The sequence below is a fragment of the Pristiophorus japonicus genome, chromosome 6 (genome assembly GCF_044704955.1).
Source record: "Pristiophorus japonicus isolate sPriJap1 chromosome 6, sPriJap1.hap1, whole genome shotgun sequence".
In the NCBI taxonomy this organism is placed as follows: domain Eukaryota; kingdom Metazoa; phylum Chordata; class Chondrichthyes; family Pristiophoridae; genus Pristiophorus; species Pristiophorus japonicus.
This window is the reverse complement of record NC_091982.1, coordinates 103,255,720-103,278,564: the sequence shown is the minus strand read 5'-3', so window position 1 is coordinate 103,278,564 and position 22,845 is coordinate 103,255,720. Positions and strand designations below refer to the sequence as shown.

At 44.0% G+C, this 22,845-nt stretch overlaps 1 protein-coding gene across 2 annotated transcripts in view; it reads left to right on the top strand.

The window, feature by feature from the left end:
- Positions 1–22,845, top strand: part of LOC139265195 (sodium- and chloride-dependent neutral and basic amino acid transporter B(0+)-like) — a 78,360-nt gene that overhangs the window by 12,336 nt on the left and 43,179 nt on the right. For both annotated transcript variants that reach the window (XM_070882121.1, XM_070882120.1), the window contains exons 3-8: positions 2,090–2,221; positions 4,340–4,507; positions 9,478–9,616; positions 11,926–12,058; positions 12,723–12,863; positions 14,005–14,233. In XM_070882121.1, coding sequence (XP_070738222.1) covers positions 2,090–2,221; positions 4,340–4,507; positions 9,478–9,616; positions 11,926–12,058; positions 12,723–12,863; positions 14,005–14,233 — 942 coding nt within the window. The remainder of the gene's footprint in view (positions 1–2,089; positions 2,222–4,339; positions 4,508–9,477; positions 9,617–11,925; positions 12,059–12,722; positions 12,864–14,004; positions 14,234–22,845) is intronic.

The following is a 22,845-nucleotide window of genomic DNA, read 5'->3' as shown; positions in this document are numbered from 1 at the left end:
TTGGTTTGTATCTATTGCACAAATACAGCAACATCACAACATTTAATGCTTTTCCATGATGAGGCAGATAGTGATATGCTGTTTTTGCAAAGCTAATGTTGGAGCAGCATAACTTTTGGATTTTGGCATTTAACCGCACATCTGCCCTTTGCCATTACGCATAAATAACAGCAAGCGCCATTAACCTCCCCGGTGTTTTTACAGCAAAATCTGACCATTTTTACCCTTTTTCAGGACTAACTATTGTCCGAGTACTCGCTATCAGTGATTAGAGCTTCCTAAAACTTCGTAACCTGTATGCAATAGCATGCCTTTAATTAAGTTCCCTCATTAAGCTGAATCCCTCACCACCAACATCCTGGGACTAGGGGGTCACCATTGACCAGAAACTTAACTGGACCAGACATATAAATACTGTGGCTACAAGAGCAGGTCAGAGGCTGGGTATTCTGCAGCGAGTGCCTCACCTTCTGACTCCCCAAAGCCTTCCAACATCTACAAGGCACAAGTCAGGCATGTGGTGGAATAATCTGCACTTGCCTGGATGAGTGCAGCTCCAACAACACTCAGGAAGCTCGACACCATCCAGGGCAAAGCAGCCCGCTTGATCGGCACCCCATCCACCACCTTAATCATTCATTCCCTCCTCCACTAGCGCACTGTGGCTACAGTGTGTACCATCTACAAGATGCACTGCAGCAACTTGCCAAGGCTTCTTCGACAACACCTCCCAAACCTGCAACCTCTATCACCTAGATGTACAAGAGCAGCAGGCGCATGGGAACACCATCACCTCCAAGTTACCCTCCAAGTCATGCACCATTCTGACTTGGAAGTATATCACTGTTCCTTCATCGTTGCTGGGTCAAAATCCTGCAACGCCCTCCCTAACAGCACTTTGGGAGTACTTTCCCCACACAGTCTGCAGCGGTTCAAGAAGTTGGCTCAACACCTTCCCAAGGGCAATTAGTGTTGGGCAATAACTGCTGGCCTTGCCAGCAACATCCACATCCCATAAATAAATTAAAATAAATAAAGAACACCGTAGTGCGCGGAAATAATTCGGACTGATATGAAGGGCTAGAAATTGCGTAGTGTCCCATTCGGGGCAATAACTTTTGAAGAAATGCAAAAGTATTGCTGGACGAAAAAGATTTGCTGCTGCTGGGAACTTCCAGTGCTGTCAAAGAAGCTTTGGAAGTTGCTGCAGACACAGTGCGCCGATGGTGGAGGGAGTGAATGTTTAATGTATTGGATGGGTTGTCAATCAAGTGGGTTGCTTTGTCCTGAATGGTCTCGAGCTTCTAGAGTGTTGTTGGAGCTGCACTTATCCAGGTAAGTGGAGAGTATTTCATCACACTCCTGACTTGTGCCTTGTAGATGCTGGAAAGGCTTTGGAGAGTCAGGAGGTGAGACACTCGCCACAGAATATCCAGCCTCTGACCTGCTCTTGTTGCCACCATATTTATTAAGTTTCTGGTCAATGGTGATCCCCAGGATGTTGTCCGTGGGGCATTTGGAGATGGTAATGCCATTGAATATCAAGGGCCAGTATTTAGACTCTTGCTTGTTGGAGATAGTCATTGCCTGGCACTTCTGTGGTTATAATCATGTCTTTATGCAATTTGACATTCTGTAGTTTTGGCAATAATGATCGATCGTTCATTTCCTAGAGCAAAATCAATGCAAGATGTTTTCCTTGGAACACAGAATATATTTTAACCTCCAGCACTGAACCCATATCGAATTCCCTGTTATCTGCTTTACTGGTGTTGGGAGTAATGTTATAGGATAAGTGCCTGAGGGCTAGAAAATCATCTGGGACCATGACACAAAACGGGCAGTATTGGATCAGCGACCTGCTATACGCAGCGCCTGATATTCAGTTCCACTGCAGTCAGTGGTAGTGAATATCAGATGCTGAGTAAACTTACAGTTACCATGTTCTGTCAAAGACAACATTTCGTTCCTGTGTTGATATGAAATGGAAATTTTAGTTGTTTAACATCCACTGCAAACTGGCCACATAAACCTGGTCACTCTAACATCCATACAATCTTTTCCAGCTTTCCTTTACTATATTTTCCAGGTGCGTTTCTTATTCCCTACGCACTCATGCTGGCACTGGCTGGGATGCCAATGTTTTTCTTGGAATCTTCCTTTGGACAGTTTGCCAGCCTCGGACCTGTTGCAGTGTGGAAAGCCGTGCCAATGCTACAAGGTTAATGTTTATTCAACAACACAAGCTTAGCACCAGTTTAAATGAGTTATAGTGTTAAATTTATATTAATATACTGGTGGTTTAACCAGCCTTATTGAAGTACTGTTCGTAATCTGATCTGTAGTACACTTTAAAAAGACAGATAAAGACAGTGACGAGACACAGCGAGTGACATGTTTTCTTTCCTTGTTTCAAATTTAGTCAGATATTCAAGGTAATACCTGCAGAACTCTCTATCCGTCATTCAGTTATTAACACTGAGGTTGATTTCATGTTTCATTTTTATGGTTTATGAATACGGTTGGTGGTGGAGAAGAGAAGCCAGGGGTTATCTTTGCATTCCAGGATGATCTTTGAATAGTGAGCGGTTTTAGTGATGGAGAGCAGGACCCGATAGTGCTTTATGTGGTCCAGCCATATCTGGTGATGGATGGTTAAACCAGTTGTCTGCCATAGACATTCATATCTGCATCACTTGGACTTAAGGGAGTGGAAATGTGGGGTACACTAGGGATACAAGTGAGCAGCGACAAGTAAGAGATCGTGTTCTCTGACACCGTGTATAGCACCACAGGACAGCAGTCAATGTTTTATTAAAAATTGTACATCTGCACATATTTCTGGCTCCAGACCTGACTTTATTTTGTCACATATTTGTCACAATGCGTGGCAACATGTTTTCCCTTATAAATTCTTGGGCCCACATTTATAATGAATTTTGCTTACATAAAGTCATCTTTCTGAATGTGCATTTGGCCACTGAGTTCATATCAATCATTCAACATGCTTTGTGAAACCGTTCTTAGCTACAATTTTTTCCTTGGAAGCAAATGTCTAAAATGAGGGTGGAAACAAAATCAAAATTTCAAAGATTGCTTATTTCATAGTAACATGAATTAATTAATGCATTATATTTCTTGTGTCATTGAATGCCTTCATTAAAGTTTTTATTTGAAGCCCTCAGTGCCGTTCATTCAGTTGTAATGCTGAGATATTTGTCTCTAGTTTCTAGCACTTTCTGGTTAACCCTTTTACAAAAGTATATATTGCTCAGACCACAGCTTCTAAATAAAAACATATTTTCCCACAATCTTTCAAAATTCCACAGTGTACTGTAGATTTAAGTCCAAAGCACATTTTCAAATGGAGAAATTTATTCAGGTGTAACTGTGTGAAATAACATCCAACCTGGACAGACCAAACAAAAAGATGGATTGTCATTAATTAGAATCCAAATTGTTCATTTAACTGGGCAAGAGGCAAGATGCCATTTCAATTACTGTGTTTCAAATGATTCAGATTGGTCAATCAGGATATTAATCGCATCAATACTATTCACCATAATGAAGAAAGGCTGGAGCAGATTGGGATTTTTAAGCGTATTTATAATTTGAGGCCAATATTAATATTTCTATACTTCTATTTTTAGTTTATTCAGGAAACAAAAAAGAACAAATTGGTGGAACTTTCAACTTTGGCGGGGATGTAAAACAAGCGATGGTGGATTGGCTGCCTGTTATACACCCGCCGACTTTCTTTATCCATTGACTTTGGGTGACTCAGCCACTACCACTTGCTTTATCACCCTGCCAACGATGAACATTATACTCAATGTGTCAGAAACAACTCTCCATGTCTTCCACTGCTTATGAGCAAAGCCATTGGAGATCAGCTTTAATTAATAGAATCTGTCTGTTCACTCTGGTTTACTCTGCAAAACGCTTCCCCCTTCATGAATTTTTAAAGCTTTTTAAATTTCCTCTGAGCCTGTTTTCTTATGAATTTGAATAGTTTCTCCAGTTCCTGAGTGAATGATCTGCTCACTTCCCATGAGCAATGCCAGGGGCCCTCCACTGGCACATTTAAAAAATGTATTGTATATGTAGCAAATTGTGATATCTTATTTGTAATAAGATGGTTTGCAAAGTGCAGCTTGGGCCTAAATCTACAAAATAATTCTGGAGAATTATCTAAACATAAATAATATGGTAATGGTTACTGTTCCACTGATTACAAGTAAAAGAAAATGGTTTGTCTGACCAGCTGAATCCAAATGAAATAATTTACTTCACATCAAAAGTCTCTAATCTAAGCTCTCTCCCTTCAATTCATTTTAAGGTGTGGGGATGACTATGGTCCTTGCATCAACATTTGGTATTATTTCCTACTGCTGCATCATTAGCTACAGCCTGTTCTACTTGTTTGCGTCCTTCCAATCCTCCCTGCCGTGGTCAGACTGCTTCAGTTGGTGGGGTGCAGATGAAACATGCAGCAGGTCTCCCAAAGGTACTGTGTTAACTTCTATTGGGTAGAGTATAGACATCGACAATTCATTTTTCATTCTGTCGGCCTGAGTGAGTGAGAAAAGTTGACAATATTTTCAGTGGCCATCTTCATTTTGATTGTGCAGCAGAAATACTTGGATAGAAATCAGCAGCACGATTGTCACTGAGTCACTGGTTTTCAGGACTATCGGTATCAACTGTTTTTTATTGAATGGGAAAATATGTGAAATAAATTAGTTTATCTCCCATGGTGTTGCTCATGGGCAATAGTTTATTTTAAAAAGCATTTCTTTCTTCCTATAAATGTCTTTCTGCTTGTTACCTGTTCTTTAATTCTTTCTGTTGTGCTTTCTCAATCTTTCTGTTTTTCTTTCACTATTTTATCTCCTGCTTTCTATCTTTGTGTTTGTGTTTCACAGATATTGCTCTTGTACATGCATCTCTGTGCTTGGCCAGGGGTTTTTCTCATTATTTCTTCCTTTGTATAAGGTTCTCCATGTTTGTTTCCCATCTTCTAGATATTTCTATCTCACTCTGTACGCCTCTGACATAGGTTTTCCATTTTTATCTGTACATTGTTCTACCTTTCTAATGTATTGCACTCTTTCCTGTAACTGAAGGAATGAACTTGTTTCTGTCTAGGAGCAGGTAATTGGGCATGTGTGTGACAAATTGGATTATTTAGCGCCACCATTAGTCCCCACAGGGGTGCTAACAAGCACCTCCTGCTCGAGCACCGCGCTGTCAGCGCCTGCCGCGAACTTCAATGAAGGTTTAGTGGCGGGGTGATGACATTTTGCGCTGCTCTCGCTAGCCCCGCCCACTCAGTGACATCACCAAGTGTGCAATGCCCCTATAGCCCCGTGTTTGCAAACTTGAGTCTTTCGCCTGCCTGGCAGTCGGTCCAGCGATGATCCCAGGGCAATATCGTCCGGTGTGCAAGGTAAGTGTTGAAATTTCACTTTTTCAACTTTTATTTATTTGTTGCAGTAGTGGGGAAGTGTGGGTGAGGTTTATTAAAATTTTCAACAGGATTTGTTTTTCATCTTTAGTCGCTAGGATTCTGGCATCCTAGGGAACAAAATTGAGTAGGCCTCCTGCGCTATTGCTCTGTTAGCACCGGAAGAGGAGTGTGGAATGCTTCTCTTAGTGCTCCACTCTCCTCTTAGGGCGATATCCCACTTTGAGGCGGTAGACATCGCCCGGTGCTAAAGGCAGCGTTCTGGTGGCATCATTCCCTCAAAGCGGGCGATACCCACTTTCTAGCATAAGTACTTTTGTCTGGCTTTGATTTAAATACAGTCAAGAGTACAAAAAAGGGTGGAAGATCTGTTGAGCCAACATCCCAGTGTAAATGTTGGGATTTACTAACCCAGAAACTGTCCCTACCAATGTTCACAGGTCCTTAATTTTTTTTAAAACCTGGGCTGGTGTCCATGCCACTAGATGTGCAACTCAGGCAACCCGTGCCAAAGGATGCAAGGAAGCCTTGAGCGAGCCAGGTCTACTGGGCCTGCTGGGGCCTACTCCCAGAAAAGCCCTTTATAAGGGGGCCTCGGAATAATGGAAAATGATCCCCAAAAAGTCAGTAACAATCTTCTAATCCCATGTAGCAAATGTTACTTAGTCTGTATAATCCAACGGCCCGAATTGTACGCAGACAGACTCACAGGGCCCGAACTTGGTGAACGCTAAGGCCCGCCTATTTCTCGGCGATCTCCGGCTGGACAGTATCTTTCTGCCGCCCGCTGCCGCTGGGGCCAGTCGCAAGCGACTTTTGCCGCGATTGTGTCGGCAGGCCGCGGGCATGAGCGGGCTTCAGCGGGCGGCGGCAGCAGTGGGCAGTAGGTGCAGGCCTCTCAACTTGTGACACTTCGGAGGCCATGCACCGCGCATGCGCGAGACTTGGGGAATTTTTTTTAGTTTTCTTTGGCAGATGACGTCACTTTTGCTGCGATTGGAGCTGATGGGACAGCTGTGCATGCTCATAAGTGCTGAGCACTCCCTTGCATCTGCCAGTTGGAGAGGGGTCAGTTTTAGAAAGAGAGAGATAAAAATTAATCATCAGCCATCCATCAAGGAAAGTAAAAATGAGCGGACAAAAAGCTTCCAAGAAGACTGATAAAGCCAAGCCCAGAGCTCGCTGGAGGAGCTTGTATCTGAAGTGGTGTGCAGGTATACAAACCTCACCCAGGATGGTCATGGCAAGCCTGCACCACCCCATTACAAACACATTTGGAGGGACATTGGTGAGGCTGTGTCCTCAGTGGGCAACATAGTGTGGGATGGAGACCAGTGCCGGAAACGATGGAACGATATGGTGGTGTCAGCAAGAGTGAATAAATATTTATTGGACCACTCCCGTACGACTCCCAAAGGTTCTGTGCCAGTTGTGTTTGTGTGTGCTGCTTGAGCAAAAGGTTGCAATGGTTCTTTATGCAGACGGAAAAAACATCCAAGGCATCAAGCCTGAGTGCCACCGGAGGGGCCTAGCAGATGTTGAGCAGCCTGGAGGAGCATGCCATGGCATTGGTGGGTGACCACCGTTGTGCCACCACAAAGGGTGATGCAGATCCCGTGCTGGAGCATGGTAAGTTTATATCAATCTCCGGTGTGCATGACGCTCATGAAAGGTCATGCAATGTTAAGTCAAATGCCTTTTAGAGCACAGCTTGTCAGCCATTAATGGTGTGCCCATGTGGCAATGGAACTCCTTGATGTCACAATGTGAGATGTGATGGCTCACATGTCAGCTTGACCAACCCCACCCCCCAGCTATAGACTGAAATGTTGTCCTCTACTTGCAGATGGTGATTCGGACAGCACCGAGCAATGCACACCATCCACCTCTGGCACACAAAGGAGGAATGTAATCCCAATGTCTCCCATCCCGACGTTGTCACCAGCCCAACACACCAGCTCCTTCCTCCACAGCACCCCCGCCCCCACCCCACCAAGATCACCCATATCCACCGCACCCACCTCCACCACCCAGAGTCAGAAGACCAGGAGAGAGAGGAGGGAGAAGTGCCAGTGTTCAAGCCACTGGAGCTCGAGGAGCTGGAAGAGGAGGACACCAGCTTCCTGGCATGTGTGCCACCTGTCCGGACAACATTGGTGTCGGGGTCCAATTTCATGGGAACTGACTTAGATGAACCAGGCACAAGTGCTGGGAGGCGCAGAGGCCGTGGCGGAAAATCAACCAAGCTGCATTCACACACAGACCTGAGGATGCAGGACGGCTCACAGCTATTCAGACCATCCAGCTGTCGAGGACGAGCGTCAACCTAGGTCATGATCTGCTGCACACCATGGCTGGGAGAGCTGCCATCATCACAACCTTTGCTCAGCACCATACTGCCAGCATGGACTGGCTCATTAGTGCGGTAGAGCACAACACCGAGTCTGTTGAGGCGATGAGGCTTCTGGCCAAGCCCCCGACCCCCCATCTTTGAGGCAGATAGATCCTGAGGAGCCAGAGATGCCGGCGCCTTCAATCATGCCCCCTACCTTTTCGCACCTGCAGCAATTCGGCTGTCCTCCTGTACAACCTGCTGGACCAAAGGTGGTGAGGGGCAAGGGTGTGACACGCCATGTTGAAGGCGGAGCGAAGAAAAGGACGATGGGCCTCATATCGAGGGGGGAAAGAGAGGTGGTGGTAGCGGGTAGAGGGGTGGATGTTGGTGGTGGATATGTTCTTTAATCTTCATTAAGCTCTGTCGCTTGTTTCACATGGTTTGTGGTCAATGTCACTTGGAAGAAGTGTAGGTTTTTTGCATAAAAGTGTTTGCATGTTCAGTCACTTTTGGAATGCAGCACTAGTCAATACAGTCACATTGTTCACCGACTCTTGGTCAGTGTCTCATGTTTACATAATGTGTGGTGCGTCCTGAGAAAAACACACATTTCCTTCAGGTGTACTGCTGTATGAGGAATATCTTGCCCTCCACATATGATGCTACTGTATAATGGGTCCTGTCATCAGGCCATTGCGATACGGCAAGGGTGACTAATGCAGGCAGGCTGCCATTCAATGCGAGTCAATTGCACTACTTGCAGGACACACATGAAGGCTTGCATTTCAGTCCACTTTTTCTTACGTGGAGTCCCACCCCTGATGAGACATGTTCCTCAGTGACCATTATGTCTTTTTCCATCTTCTATACCTCATGGCATGCTGTCCTCACTATCACATGCAGTGATCTGCCAGAGCTTTACATCTTCTCATTTTAGCATATTTACTCTGACATAAGCTCAAACCATCTGCGCAGTCACAATCTGTGAGTAAATCTGTTCCGCCTGCAATGGTATAAAAACTCTTGTAAGGCATCTCCATTGAGCCTTTACCATATGTCGCTACTCATTGCCGCTTCCTCTAACACACCTTCCCTTCAACGGAGTAATTTTCATTTACATATCCCCACTCTTTCTGTGTGGGTTATGGTCGATCAAATAACTATCTCTGAGCATCTGATAATGTTGAAGCATGTGGACGATACCCGGGTTATGCAGCGCTGCAGCACTCTGCGTGATTCTCCCTGCCACCTGACTCACAGCCAGCTCAGACCAGCTTTTTGCCAGCGGTCCTTCTGGCGGGCGGCAGCACGATCTTAGTCGATCATTCGTGAGGAAAATCCCGGATTTCGAGCCTCCGGCATGGGCAGGCGGCAGGAAGTTGCACCGCCAGAACCTTAGCGAGGAATCTCCCGGTGAGTGACATTTGGGTGGCAGATGGGCGGTACGGGAGGAATCGGCAAATATAATAATTTTTTGAGCAGAACCTCGGCGGCTGTGGTGGAACTCTCTCCAAGTTTGGGCCCACAGAATCGCAGAATCCATTAAAAATACTATATAATAAAATGGAATGGACTGATTCTGTCAGAGTGAAACAGTAGCCCTGATTATATGACCAGAAATTACAGCATTGTTCCCAATGAAATGTATTTCTAAAACACATTCCACATTTTCTAGATCCACTCTGCAATCTCACTCTGGATGGTGGATATTTTGAAATAGTTAATACATCATGGCTGCAGGCAAACAATGAAACTTGCAGAAATGGATCAGAAATCTATGTTCCTCACCAGGGTCCAAGTGAGCAATACTGGGAGTAAGTAAATTGCTACAGATCGCTGCACCTATAACCTGCACAGCTGTACCAGTAGCTTTCTCTTGGGAAGGTCAGTTGGGTGAATGTCCTGATTAATGAGTGAAAAGCTATTTGATTTAGATTGAGATAGTGGGCTGGACTTTATGAACCTCTGCGGGTCTGTGGTGGGCGACATTGTTGGCAGGTTCCGACCCGGCTGCTGTCTCCATCCTGGCCTCCGAAATGAATTTTTCCCTTACTAGCCCACCCAGCAAGTTTCCAGGCCAATTAGAGGAAGTGAGTCTGGTGACATCATTTGATGACACGTCATCAGCCGGTTTCCTTAAAGGGACCATGGCTAATTTTATTTTGACATTTGTGCTCTCAGTGTTCTACAGCATTGAGGTGCTGTAAACACTGACAATCACTGCACAGAGGTGCACGGCTGCATCCAGGCTCTCCCATGACTCCTTTCCTATGCTTATGGAAGGAGTCATAGCACAGGGAGGTCCTCTTCCCTTTCGATGGGCGGAAGAGACCTCCCCAGGACACTAACACAGCCTGGTTGCACATTGCTCAAGCAGGGGTGTGGTCAGAAGTACCTGGGTGCAGTGTGGCAAACATTTCAATGATCTCAGTAGATCATAAAACATTAGTACAAAGCCACACCAACTTACCTTTCACCTCCACCCATCCCTCTCTATCTACATTATCACATCTGCATCTCACTAGCCACCCCTCACACTCACCTTCATCCTAGTACTATCATATTTCCTGACAGTACACAAGGGTAGGCACTTGGGTGTTTTCGCCAATGTTGATGTTGAGTGTGAATAAGACATAATGGTAACCCCCGCAATGGTGATGAGTGTGAAAGGAATGGCTTTGGAATTGTAAGGATGCTTTATGGTGTTGGTGTGGGATGGTGCCAACCTGGTGCATCATGTGGGAGCCAGGTTGTACAGAATCAAGTGAAGTAAATGTGGCCATGGTGAGGCCATCCCTGGCCTCTCAGGCAGCAATGTGGTCAGGTGCTGATGCCCTCTGTCCTGTTGATTGCGGAGAAGGTTGGTGTTGTTGTTGGTGCTGCTGGTATGCCTGATGCTGCTGGTGTTGGGGCTGATCATGATGGGATTCTGAGAACTAAGGTGAGATAATTTCAAGGGCACCCATGCTGATGGAATAGATGGCAAGTGAAGTAGAGATCACAGAAGCGATCTGTCAATGGTGGGAGAGTTAATGAGGTTAGACTTGTGTAAAGACTTTCAGCATTTGAATCTGTAGTGGAAATTCAGGTTAGAGAAGCTAGTGGTTAAGGGAACATTTATCAATCATCTGGGAACTTTGACTTGACATTTGAAGCTGACAACTCATCAGCTGATTCAATGGCAGTGAGCTCCCGCCTCAACTTCACAGATGAGGTCTAGACACTGCAGAAACCCAGTGGTCGATCTGTCAAATCCAAAAGCTGGGGAAAAAACATTGTTACGTGGCAGTAAGCAAGCCATTAATAATTTTAATTGCCTCTCCCGCTCAGCGCTGACAGACCTGACATTTGGGAAAGGCCCGTGGTGGCGGGTTCACAGCGGGGTCTCGAACTGCCGGGGAAACAAAACACTTTTCCACCCGACCTGCCACTGATCGCGCCCACTAACCCCCACAAAATTCAGCCCAAATTATTTACATCATACATCTGTTACAAAATAATATCACAACAACGGCCCTTTCATTAGTTAACAGTGTTCTGGTTACTAACACTCTAGGATTATTTAACAATATTTATACAGTGAAACCTTTATTGACCATTTTTTATTTCCTTTTCTTCAAGAGATTCATCACTAGAACTCCTAAACATTAAATGGTTCAAATTATCCATGACTGATATCCCTTTCTCTGTGTTTTAATTGAATACAGTATTGTGTTTAACCCCCAGACTTGGTAACTGTCTAGGAACAGGTCCCATGTTTAACAATATGAAGGAGCTGAATTCATTGGGAGATACAGTGACTAACCCAGGCAGTTTTAACAGTGCTTTGTAAGGCAGTCAATGAAGCACTGTCAGGAACTCCTTCAAATCATCTCTCCAGGGAATCCCATAAGCATTCAGTGTTTAGACAAAGCTTTATATTTTAAAACATCAATAGAAATAGAGAAAATTCAAAAAGATGTGAATTTTAATCGCATTCTTTGCAAGAATTCATTTCTAAAGCAGAACAGATTCTCTTTAACTTGAATATCTTTTAAATCCATGCATTTTTGACTAAATATTCTTATATATTGCATTGAATAGTGACTATGTGTATGATGTTTTCTGTTGTTATTTTATTTAGTAAAGTGGCTTTACGCCGTACAAGTTCAATGGATGAGACTGGGGAGATAGTCTGGCATTTAGCCCTCTGTCTGCTTCTGGCCTGGCTGATAGTTGGGGCAGCGCTATCTAATGGAATCAAATCTTCAGGAAAGGTAAAATGATTGATGATGGATAGAGTTAAAACTCTGCAACATATGTGAAGTGGGCTGATTTATCTCACAGGTGATGTTAACAGTGACTCTTTGGGGAGTGTGAGATGCACAATTTATGAGCACCGCAGGCCTGAGTAAGATCTGAAGATCTTTCTCCTGAGTGAAAGAGCAGCAGCGATTCCTCAAACCTCTGAAATGTGCCCCTCATTCTAAGGGGTTCAGTTGCTGATACAGGGCTTTGGGTGAATTTCCAATTGTGCTGGAAAGCTGGGCAGGGCTGGCTAAGTGAGTGAGCAGATTAGAGTCATGGTTTTATTTGAGTGAGATGTGATTTGTCTGGACAAAGAGAATGGCAAAGTAACCCGAGGAGTAAAAGTGAGGAGTTAAATATATTCATCACACTCTGATCTATTCTCCTGTTTAAATGTGTTACTGCTCTGAAAATGACATATCAGTACGTTCAAATAATATTGTGCTATTTAAATTCAGTCATAATATGCAGCTCAGTGTTAAATATACCCTTCATGTAGTTATTATTCCTCCAATTCTGCTTCAATCTCTGCTTTGATTATGATCCTATTCATTTGACATTCAATTGGATTCAATACTATAAATGTTGTACCAGCAATACAGGAAAATCTAACAATCTACTCTCCATGGCCAGGTGGTGTATTTTACTGCAACATTCCCTTATGTGGTTCTGACCATACTTCTGATCCGAGGAGTTACCCTGGAGGGAGCCTATAAAGGAATTGAATTCTACATTGGAAGCCAGTCCGACTTCTCAAAACTGGCTGATGCTGAGGTAAATACGAAAATATAATTGATTGAATTGCACGGATATTTTTCAGTCAAAATGTTATATATTTCAGTTTTATTTATTTTGCTGCATGTTTGACGATTCCACGTTAATAATGGAGTATTGCTTTTTGGTTTATGTTCACACATGGGGAAACTAATTTCAATCATTGCATGTTAGTTGGAGGATGAGTGTATTTTATGACTTTTGACACCTTGTTTTTGTAGATGGCACAAGATGGCATAGAATAGGATGGACAGGATGGGATAAATGGGTTTATATAGGATAGGATAGGATATGGTGGACGGGATGTGATGGGATTGGTTTGGACAGGATGGGGTGAGTTGGAATAGATTGAGGTAGGTTGAGATGGGAATGGATAGGACAGAATGGGATGAGATGGAATAGATTGAGGTGGGATGCAATGCGATGAGATGGGATAGTGTAGGAAACAATAGGATGAAGTGTGATGGATTGAGATGGGATGCGATGAGATGGGATTAGATAGGGCATAATGGGTTGAAGTGTGATGAATTGAGGTGGGATGCGATTAAATGGCATAGGGTAGGACAGGATGGGATGAGATGTCATGAAGTAGGAAGGCAAGGCATCAGATGCAATGGATTTGGTTGGGGTGAGATTGAAAGGGACAAGATGGGACAGACTGGAGTAAGATGCAATAACTGCCTTATTTTTGTAACCTATTTTGGTTTAGCAACTTGTTAGAAATTAATTCATTAAATTGCCAAATAACAATCTCTGTGTGTAGGCTAGTTGATTTTAACATAGTAACATGCAAATTGGAAATCACAATTATAGAAAGGTGTTGATAAGGTAAAAACAGGAGTCCATTGGGCCTCAGTAATTAGATTTAAGGATTGCCACTCACTGGAAAACATGGCTGATGGTGGATAGCATCAAAGCTCCTGGAGGGAATTTGGCAGCCAGTAGTAGACAGGGAGGCAGACCGATGGCCTGACTATTTAAGGGAGACACTATTGACCAGAGGGAGCTCATTCAGTCAACTCACCATTGAGCGACTAAACCACCCCTTGTTCCTCATGGTTAATGTAGTTTTATCTACCACAGTTGATTGAGTTCAAGGAAAATCTCCCACTGCTGACTAATTCTATCTTCTAATAACTAGGTCTGGAAAGATGCTGCAACACAGCTTTGCTTTTCGCTCGCAGTAGCTATGGGAGGTTTAACGGCACTTTCATCCTACAACAAATTCCACAACAACTGTTACGCAGATGCCATCATTGTCTGTGTTGTTAATTGTGCTACGAGTGTGTTTGCTGGATTTGCCATCTTCTCCATCCTTGGACACATGGCACATGTACAAGACAAGTCTGTTTCAGAGGTTGCACAGTCAGGTAAACCAGAACTGGTAAAAATATCAACTAGGGTCTCACAGCTTTAACCATCTCTCTGAAATCAATCATCTGTTAGATATGAAATTACACACAATTGTTCCAGTGTACAGACACTTACAATAATAATAGTTGGATCCACAGCAGTAATTCCAGTGGAAAATAATATTCAGGCCATAAAGTACATCACAATAAACAATAGTTGGATTATACTGGACAGGGATTGAAGCTGAATAATGAGCTGGAATATCTGGAGATTACAGACTTTTTTGTTCAACCTTTTCTCTTAAATGTGAGAACTTTGAATCAGCACAATACAGGATGTCACAGAACAATTTATTATGAAGTCAGATTGGTGAAAGGGTGAAACAGGCGCTAAAGGAGTGCTGTTCTAATAAGACATGCCTGTAATAAGACACGTCTAGTTTTTGCCTGCAATTTTGAGGCTAATCGATTACCATGATTTAAACATGCCTGTAGCTGCTAAAATAGACGCCTGCTGATTTAACACTCAAGCGCTGTTTAGAAACAATTTTAGTGGAGGTGTATATATAGCCTCCATGCACCCACTTTCATTGAAGGCATGGAGTGCGCTGGCTGACACACAATGGAGTGTTTCAGGATGGCTCAGAGACAGGTAGCAGGCGCACAGGTTCTCGGATGCAGAGGTTCTGGTGGAGGAGGTCCAGAGGAGGAGGGAGGTCCTGTACCCTCAGTGGGGGGAAGAAGCCTCCTGTCCCACTCAACTCCAGCATCTGGTGCTGCTCTACCTGAACCCCTCCTCTCATTCCTCCTTCAGACCAAGTGGGGCCACTAGCAAGATACCCATGACCAACAAAAAACAACAAATTGTATTTATATAATCACTCCCTTTCTCCTGATTACGCTTATAAGGTGTCCATTAAGGTAGAGTGGAACAGCAGTCACTCTCTTTAGGTGAAATTGTCAGAGAAATTCTGGAATAAGTGTTGCTAGAGTGTTGGTGAAGTCTTGACAAAGTGTCCCAGAAAGTCTCCTGATAAGACGCAGAAGTCCATTTCAAACACAGTGTAGTCAGTCCACCACAATCTACAGTGTAGTCAGTCCATCTCAATCTACAGTGCAGTCAGTCCATCTCAATCGACAGTGTAGTCAGTCCACCTCAATCTACAGTGTAGTCAGTCCATCTCAATCTACAGTGTAGTCAGTCCATCTCAATCTACAGTGTAGTCAGTCCACCTCAATCTACAGTGTAGTCAGTCCATCTCAATCTACAGTGTAGTCAGTCCATCTCAACTTACAGTGTAGTCAGTCCATCTCAATCTACAGTGTAGTCAGTCCACCACAATCTACAGTGTCGTCAGTCCATCTCAATCTACAGTGTAGTCAGTCCACCACAATTTACAGTGTAGTCAGTCCATCTCAATTTACAGTGTAGTCAGTCCACCACAATCTACAGTGCAGTCAGTCCATCTCAATTTACAGTGTAGTCAGTCCATCTCAATCTACAGTGCAGTCAGTCCACCACAATCTACAGTGTAGTCAGTCCATCTCAATTTACAGTGCAGTCAGTCCATCTCAATCTACAGTGTAGTCAGTCCACCACAATCTACAGTGTAGTCAGTCCACCACAATCTACAGTGTAGTCAGTCCATCTCAATGTACAGTGTAGTCAGTCCATCTCAATGTACAGTGTAGTCAGTCCATCTCAATCTACAGTGCAGTCAGTCCATCTCAATCTACAGTGTAGTCAGTCCATCTCAATCTACAGTGCAGTCAGTCCATCTCAATCTACAGTGTAGTCAGTCCACCTCAATCTACAGTGCAGTCAGTCCATCTCAATCTACAGTGTAGTCAGTCCATCCTCAATCTACAGTGTAGTCAGTCCATCTCAACTTACAGTGTAGTCAGTCCACCTCAATCTACAGTGTAGTCAGTCCACCTCAATCTATAGTGTAGTCAGTCCATCTTAATCTACAGTGTAGACAGTCCACCTCAATCTACAGTGCAGTCAGTCCATCTCAATCTACAGTGTAGTCAGTCCACCTCAATCTACAGTGCAGTCAGTCCATCTCAATCTACAGTGTAGTCAGTCCACCTCAATCTACAGTGCAGTCAGTCCATCTCAATCTACAGTGCAGTCAGTCCATCTCAATCGACAGTGTAGTCAGTCCATCTCAATCTACAGTGTAGTCAGTCCACCACAATCTACAGTGTAGTCAGTCCATCTCAATCTACAGTGTAGTCAGTCCATCTCAATCTACAGTGTAGTCAGTCCATCTCAATCTACAGTGTAGTCAGTCCATCTCAATCTACAGTGTAGTCAGTCCATCTCAATCTACAGTGTAGTCAGTCCATCTCAATGTACAGTGCAGTCAGTCCATCTCAATCTACAGTGTAGTCAGTCCATCTTAATCTACAGTGTAGTCAGTCCACCACAATCTACAGTGTAGTCAGTCCATCTCAATCTACAGTGTAGTCAGTCCACCACAATCTACAGTGTAGTCAGCCCACCTCAATCTACAGTGTAGTCAGCCCACCTCAATCTACAGTGTAGTCAGTCCACCTCAATCTACAGTGTAGTCAGTCCACCTCAATCTACAGTGTAGTCAGTCCACCTCAATCTACAGTGTAGTCAGTCCACCTCAATCTACAGTGTAGTCAGTCCACCTCAATCTACAGTGTAGTCAGTCCACCTCAATCTACAGTGTAGTCAGTCCACCTCAATCTACAGTGTAGTCAGTCCACCTCAATCTACAGTGTAGTCAGCCCACCTCAATCTACAGTGTAGTCAGTCCACCTCAATCTACAGTGTAGTCAGTCCACCTCAATCTACAGTGTAGTCAGTCCACCTCAATCTACAGTGTAGTCAGTCCACCTCAATCTACAGTGTAGTCAGTCCACCTCAATCTACAGTGTAGTCAGTCCACCTCAATCTACAGTGTAGTCAGTCCACCTCAATCTACAGTGTAGTCAGCCCACCTCAATCTACAGTGTAGTCAGTCCACCTCAATCTACAGTGTAGTCAGTCCACCTCAATCTACAGTGTAGTCAGTCCACCTCAATCTACAGTGTAGTCAGTCCACCTCAATCTACAGTGTAGTCAGTCCACCTCAATCTACAGTGTAGTCAGTCCATCTCAATCTACAGTGTAGTCAGTCCATCTCAATCTACAGTGCAGTCAGTCCATCTCAATCTACAGTGTAGTCAGTCCATCTCAATCTACAGTGTAGTCAGTCCATCTCAATCTACAGTGTAGTCAGTCCATCTCAATCTACAGTGCAGTCAGTCCATCTCAATCTACAGGTGTAGTCAGTCCACCTCAATCTACAGTATAGTCAGTCCATCTCAATCTACAGTGTAGTCAGTCCATCTCAATCTACAGTATAGTCAGTCCATCTCAATCTACAGTGCAGTCAGTCCATCTCAATCTACAGTGTAGTCAGTCCATCTCAATCTACAGTGCAGTCAGTCCACCTCAATCTACAGTGTGGTCAGTCCATCTCAATCTACAGTGTAGTCAGTCCACCTCAATCTACAGTGTAGTCAGTCCACCTCAATCGACAGTGTAGTCAGTCCATCTCAATCTACAGTGTAGTCAGTCCACCTCAATCTACAGTGTAGTCAGTCCATCTCAATCTACAGTGTAGTCAGTCCATCTCAATCTACAGTGCAGTCAGTCCACCTCAATCTACAGTGTGGTCAGTCCATCTCAATCTACAGTGTAGTCAGTCCACCTCAATCTACAGTGTAGTCAGTCCACCTCAATCTACAGTGTAGTCAGTCCACCTCAATCTACAGTGTAGTCAGTCCACCTCAATCTACAGTGTAGTCAGTCCATCTCAATCTACAGTGTAGTCAGTCCACCTCAATCTACAGTGTAGTCAGTCCACCTCAATCTACAGTGTAGTCAGTCCATCTCAATTTACAGTGTAGTCAGTCCACCTCAATCTACAGTGTAGTCAGTCCACCACAATTTACAGTGTAGTCAGTCCACCTCAATCTACAGTGTAGTCAGTCCACCTCAATCTACAGCGTAGTCAGTCCACCTCAATCTACAGTGTAGTCAGTCCATCTCAATTTACAGTGTAGTCAGTCCACCTCAATCTACAGTGTAGTCAGTCCACCTCAATCTACAGTGTAGTCAGTCCATCTCAATCTACAGTGTAGTCAGTCCATCTCAATCTACAGTGTAGTCAGTCCATCTCAATTTACAGTGTAGTCAGTCCACCTCAATCTACAGTGAAGTCAGTCCATCTCAATTTACAGTGTAGTCAGTCCACCTCAATCTACAATTGAACAGTGAAATCGCTTTAAGTGGCACTCAAAATCCTCAGCAACAACTTGTTTACTCCTGTTCAGCTGGTCACTGTTAGGAGAGGTCGTTAATTGAAGCGCTTGCCACCAAAATGCTTTGCAGCCTCTTTTTTTAAGTATGTAAAAAGAAAAAGATTCGTGAAAGCCAATGTGGGTCCATTTCAGGCAGTGACAGGAGAAATTATAATGGGAAATAAAGAAATGGCAGAGACATTAAACAACTGCTCTGTCTTTGTGGAAGAAGACACAAAAAACATTCTGGAAATAGCAGGGAACTATGGGTCAAGTGAGAATGATGAACTTAAAGTAGTATTAGTAAAGAAATAGCACTGGAGAAATTAATGGGATTAAAAGTCAACAAATCCCTTCGACCTGATAGCCTACATCCTAGGGTTTTAAAAGAGGTGGCTACAGAAATAGCGATGCATTGGTTTTGATCTTCGAGAATTCCCTATATTCTAGAACCGTCTCCACGGATTGGAAGATACAAAATGTAAACCTGCTATTCAAGAAAGGAGGGAAAGAGAAAATAGGAAACTGCAGGCCAGTTAACCCAACATTAGCCCAACTGAAGTATATTAGGGATGGTTTTCTAGATCAATATGCCGAGGGACCAACTAGAGAGCTGGCCATCCTAGACTGGGTGATGTGTAATGAGAAAGAACTAATTAGCAATCTTGTTGTGCGAGGCCCCTTGGGGAAGAGTATGGTAGAATTCTTTATTAAAATGGAGAGTGACACAGTTAATTCAGAGATTAGGGTCCTGAACTTAAGGAAAGGTAGCATCGATGGTATGAGATGTGAATTGGCGAGAATAGACTGGCGAGTGATACTTAAAGGGTTGACGGTGGATAGGCAATGGCAAACATTTAAAGATCACATGGATGAACTTCAACAATTGTACATCACTGTCTGGAGTAAAAATAAAATGGGAAAGGTGGCTCAACCGTGGCTAAAAAGGGAAATTAAGGTTAGTGTTAAATCCAAGGAAGAGGCATATAACATGGCCAGAAAAAGCAGCAAACCTGAGGACTGGGAGAATTTTATAATACAGCAGAGGAGGACAAAGGGTTTAATTAGGAGGGGGGAAATAGAGTATGAGAGGAAGCTTGCTGGGAACATAAAAACTGACTGCAAAAGCTTCTATAGATATGTGAAGAGAAAAAGATTAGTGAAGACAAACGTAAGTCCCTTGCAGTCAGATTCACGTGAATTTATAATGGGGAACAAAGAAATGGCGGACCAGTTAAACAAATACTTTGGTTCTGTCTTCATGAAGGAAGACACAAATAACCTTCCGGAAATACTAGGGGACCGAGGGTCGAGTGAGAAGGAGGAACTGAAGGAAATCCTTATTAGGCGGGGAAATTGTGTTAGGGAAATTGATGGGATTGAAGGCTGATAAATCCCCAGGGCCTGATAGTCTGCATCCCAGAGTACTTAAGGAAGTAGCATTAGAAACAGTGGATGCATTGGTGATAATTTTCCAACAGTCTATCAACTCTTGATCGGTTCCTATGGACTGGAGGGTAGCTAATGTAACACCACTTTTTAAAAAAGGAGGGAGAGAGAAAGTGGGTAATTATAGACCGGTTAGCCTGACATCAGTAGTGGGGAAAATGTTGGAATCAATTATTAAAGATGAAATAGCAGCACATTTGGAAAGCAATGACGGGATCGGTCCAAAGCAGCATGGATTTATGAAGGGGAAGTCATGCTTGACAAATCTTCTAGAATTTTTTGAGGATGTAACTGGTAGAGTGGACAAGGGAGAACCGGTGGATGCAGTGTATTTGGACTTTCAAAAGGCTTTTGACAAGGTCCCACACAAGAGATTGGTGTGCAAAATTAAAGTACATGGTATTGGGGGTAATGTACTGACGTGGATAGAGAACTGGTTGGCAGACAGGAAGCAGAGAGTCGCGATAAACGTGTCCTTTTCAGAATGGCAAGCAGTGACTAGTGGGGTGCCACAGGGCTCAGTGCTGGGACCCCAGCTATTTGCAATATACATTAATAATTTGGATGAGGGAATTGAGTGTAATATCTCCAAGTTTGCAGATGACACTAAGTTGGGTGGCAGTGTGAGCTGTGAGGAGGGCACTAAAAGGCTGCAGGGTGACTTGGACAGGTTAGGTGAGTGGGAAAACGAGTGGCAGATGCAGTACAATGTGTATAAATGTGAGGTTATCCATTTTGTTGGCAAAAAAACGAAGGCAGAATATTATCTGAATAGTGACAGATCAGGAAAAGGGGAGGTGCAATGAGACCTGGGTGTATTGGTACATCAGTATGTTGGACTTCATAGCTAGGGGATTTGAGTATAGGAGCAGGGAGGTCTTACTGCAATTGTACAGGGCCTTAGTGAGGCCTCACCTGGAATATTGTGTTCAGTTTTGGTCTCCTAATCTGAGGAAGGACGTTCTTGCTATTGAGGGAGTGCAGCGAAGGTTCACCAGACTGATTCCTGGGATGGCAGGAAAGACATATGAGGAGAGACTGAATCGACTGGGCCTTTATTCACTGGAGTTTAGAAGGATGAGAGGGGACCTCATAGAAACATATAAAATTCTGACGGGACTGGACAAGTTAGATGCAGGAAGAATGTTCCCGATGTTGGGGAAGTCCAGAACCAGGGGACATAGTCTAAGGATAAGGGGTAAGCCATTTAGGACTGAGATGAGGAGAAACTTCTTCACTCAGAGAGATGTTAACCTGTGGAAGTCCCTACTGCAGAGAGTTGTTGATGCCAGTTCATTGGATATATTCAAGAGGGAGTTAGATATGGCCTTTACGACTAAAGGGTATGGAGAGAAAGCAGGAAAGGGGTACTGAGGTGAATGATCAGCCATGATCTTATTGAATGGTGGTGCAGGCTCAAAGGGCCGAATGGCCTACTCCTGCACCTATTTTCTATGTTTCTATTTCCCATACCTCGGGAGCCTCTTATCAACAAGAGCTGACACTGACGATGAGATTCAACACCAGCGTGCCAGTGCAGCCCTTGGCCGCCTGAGGAAAAGAGTGTTTGAAGACCAGACCCTCAAAACTGCCACCAAGCTCATGATCTGTAGGGCTGTAGTAATACCCGCCCTGCTGTATGGCTCAGAGACATGGACCATGTACAGTAGACACCTCAAGTCGCTGGAGAAATGCCACCAACAATGTCTCCACAAGATCCTACAAATCCCCTGGGAGGACAGATGCACCAACATTAGCGTCCTCGACCAGGCAACAGCCCCAGCATTGAAACACTGACCAAACTTGATCAGCTCTGCTGGGCAGGCCACAGTGTTCGCATGCCAGACACGATGATGAGCCCAACATCAATACTAAGGAAAATGTTAAAATCTATTATTAGGGACGGGGTAACAGGGCACTTAGAAAATCCCAACATGATTGCGCAGAGTCAACACAAATTTATGAAAGGGAAATTGTCATTGACAAAACTAATAGAGATTTTTGAGTTTGTAACGAGTAGGATGGATAAAAGGGAACGAGTGAATGTGGCATATTTGGATTTTCAGAAAGCATTCGATAAGGTGCCAGGCAAGAGGTTATTACAGAAAATTAAGGTTCATAGGGTTGTGAGTAATGTAAAGTCCTGTCCCCTCAGTACAGATTCACACGAGGCATGTAGTGAAGTCAAGGTCACTCTGGACCTGCACCTTTATTTCACAGCTCTGGAATGCTGCACTTGCCTGAGACCTGTCCTTATATACCTGTCTCTTGCAAGTGGTAAGGTATGCTGGTGGTTATAGGTCATAACTTATTACAGTCATGTATAGCATGTTAGGATACAGTTATATATAATAATGTAAGATACATGACATCACCCTCCCCCAAGGTCTTATTGTCTTTATAGGTTCAGTCTCTCAGGTGGTCTACGCTATCGCGTGGAGCGTCTGAGTTGTGGTTCAGTTGTTTGCTTTGGTGTCTCTTTTTCTTTGGGTGTGGTTGCTGGTATCTCGCTTGGGCTGTCTGTTTCGATTGGTGTGATTGTTGTTGACTCGCCTGGGCTGTCTGTTGGGATTGCCCTTTCCTCAGGTTGTTCCCTCTGTCTGTCCACCAGGTGTGGTGCAAGTTCCACATTGTAGTCTGCCTCTGGTTCCGCAGTGTTGTTGGTAAATCTGCTTTTGACTTAGTCTACATGCCTCCGGCAGGTTTTGCCATTGTCCAGTAGCCTGTTTCCTTCCTTGCTCGTTACTGTCCCTGCAAGCCATTTGGGACCCCTGCCATAGTTTAGTACAAACACTTTGTCCCCTATCTCATTCCATCTCCCCCTCGAATTTCTGTCATGGTACTCAGTCAGCTTACGG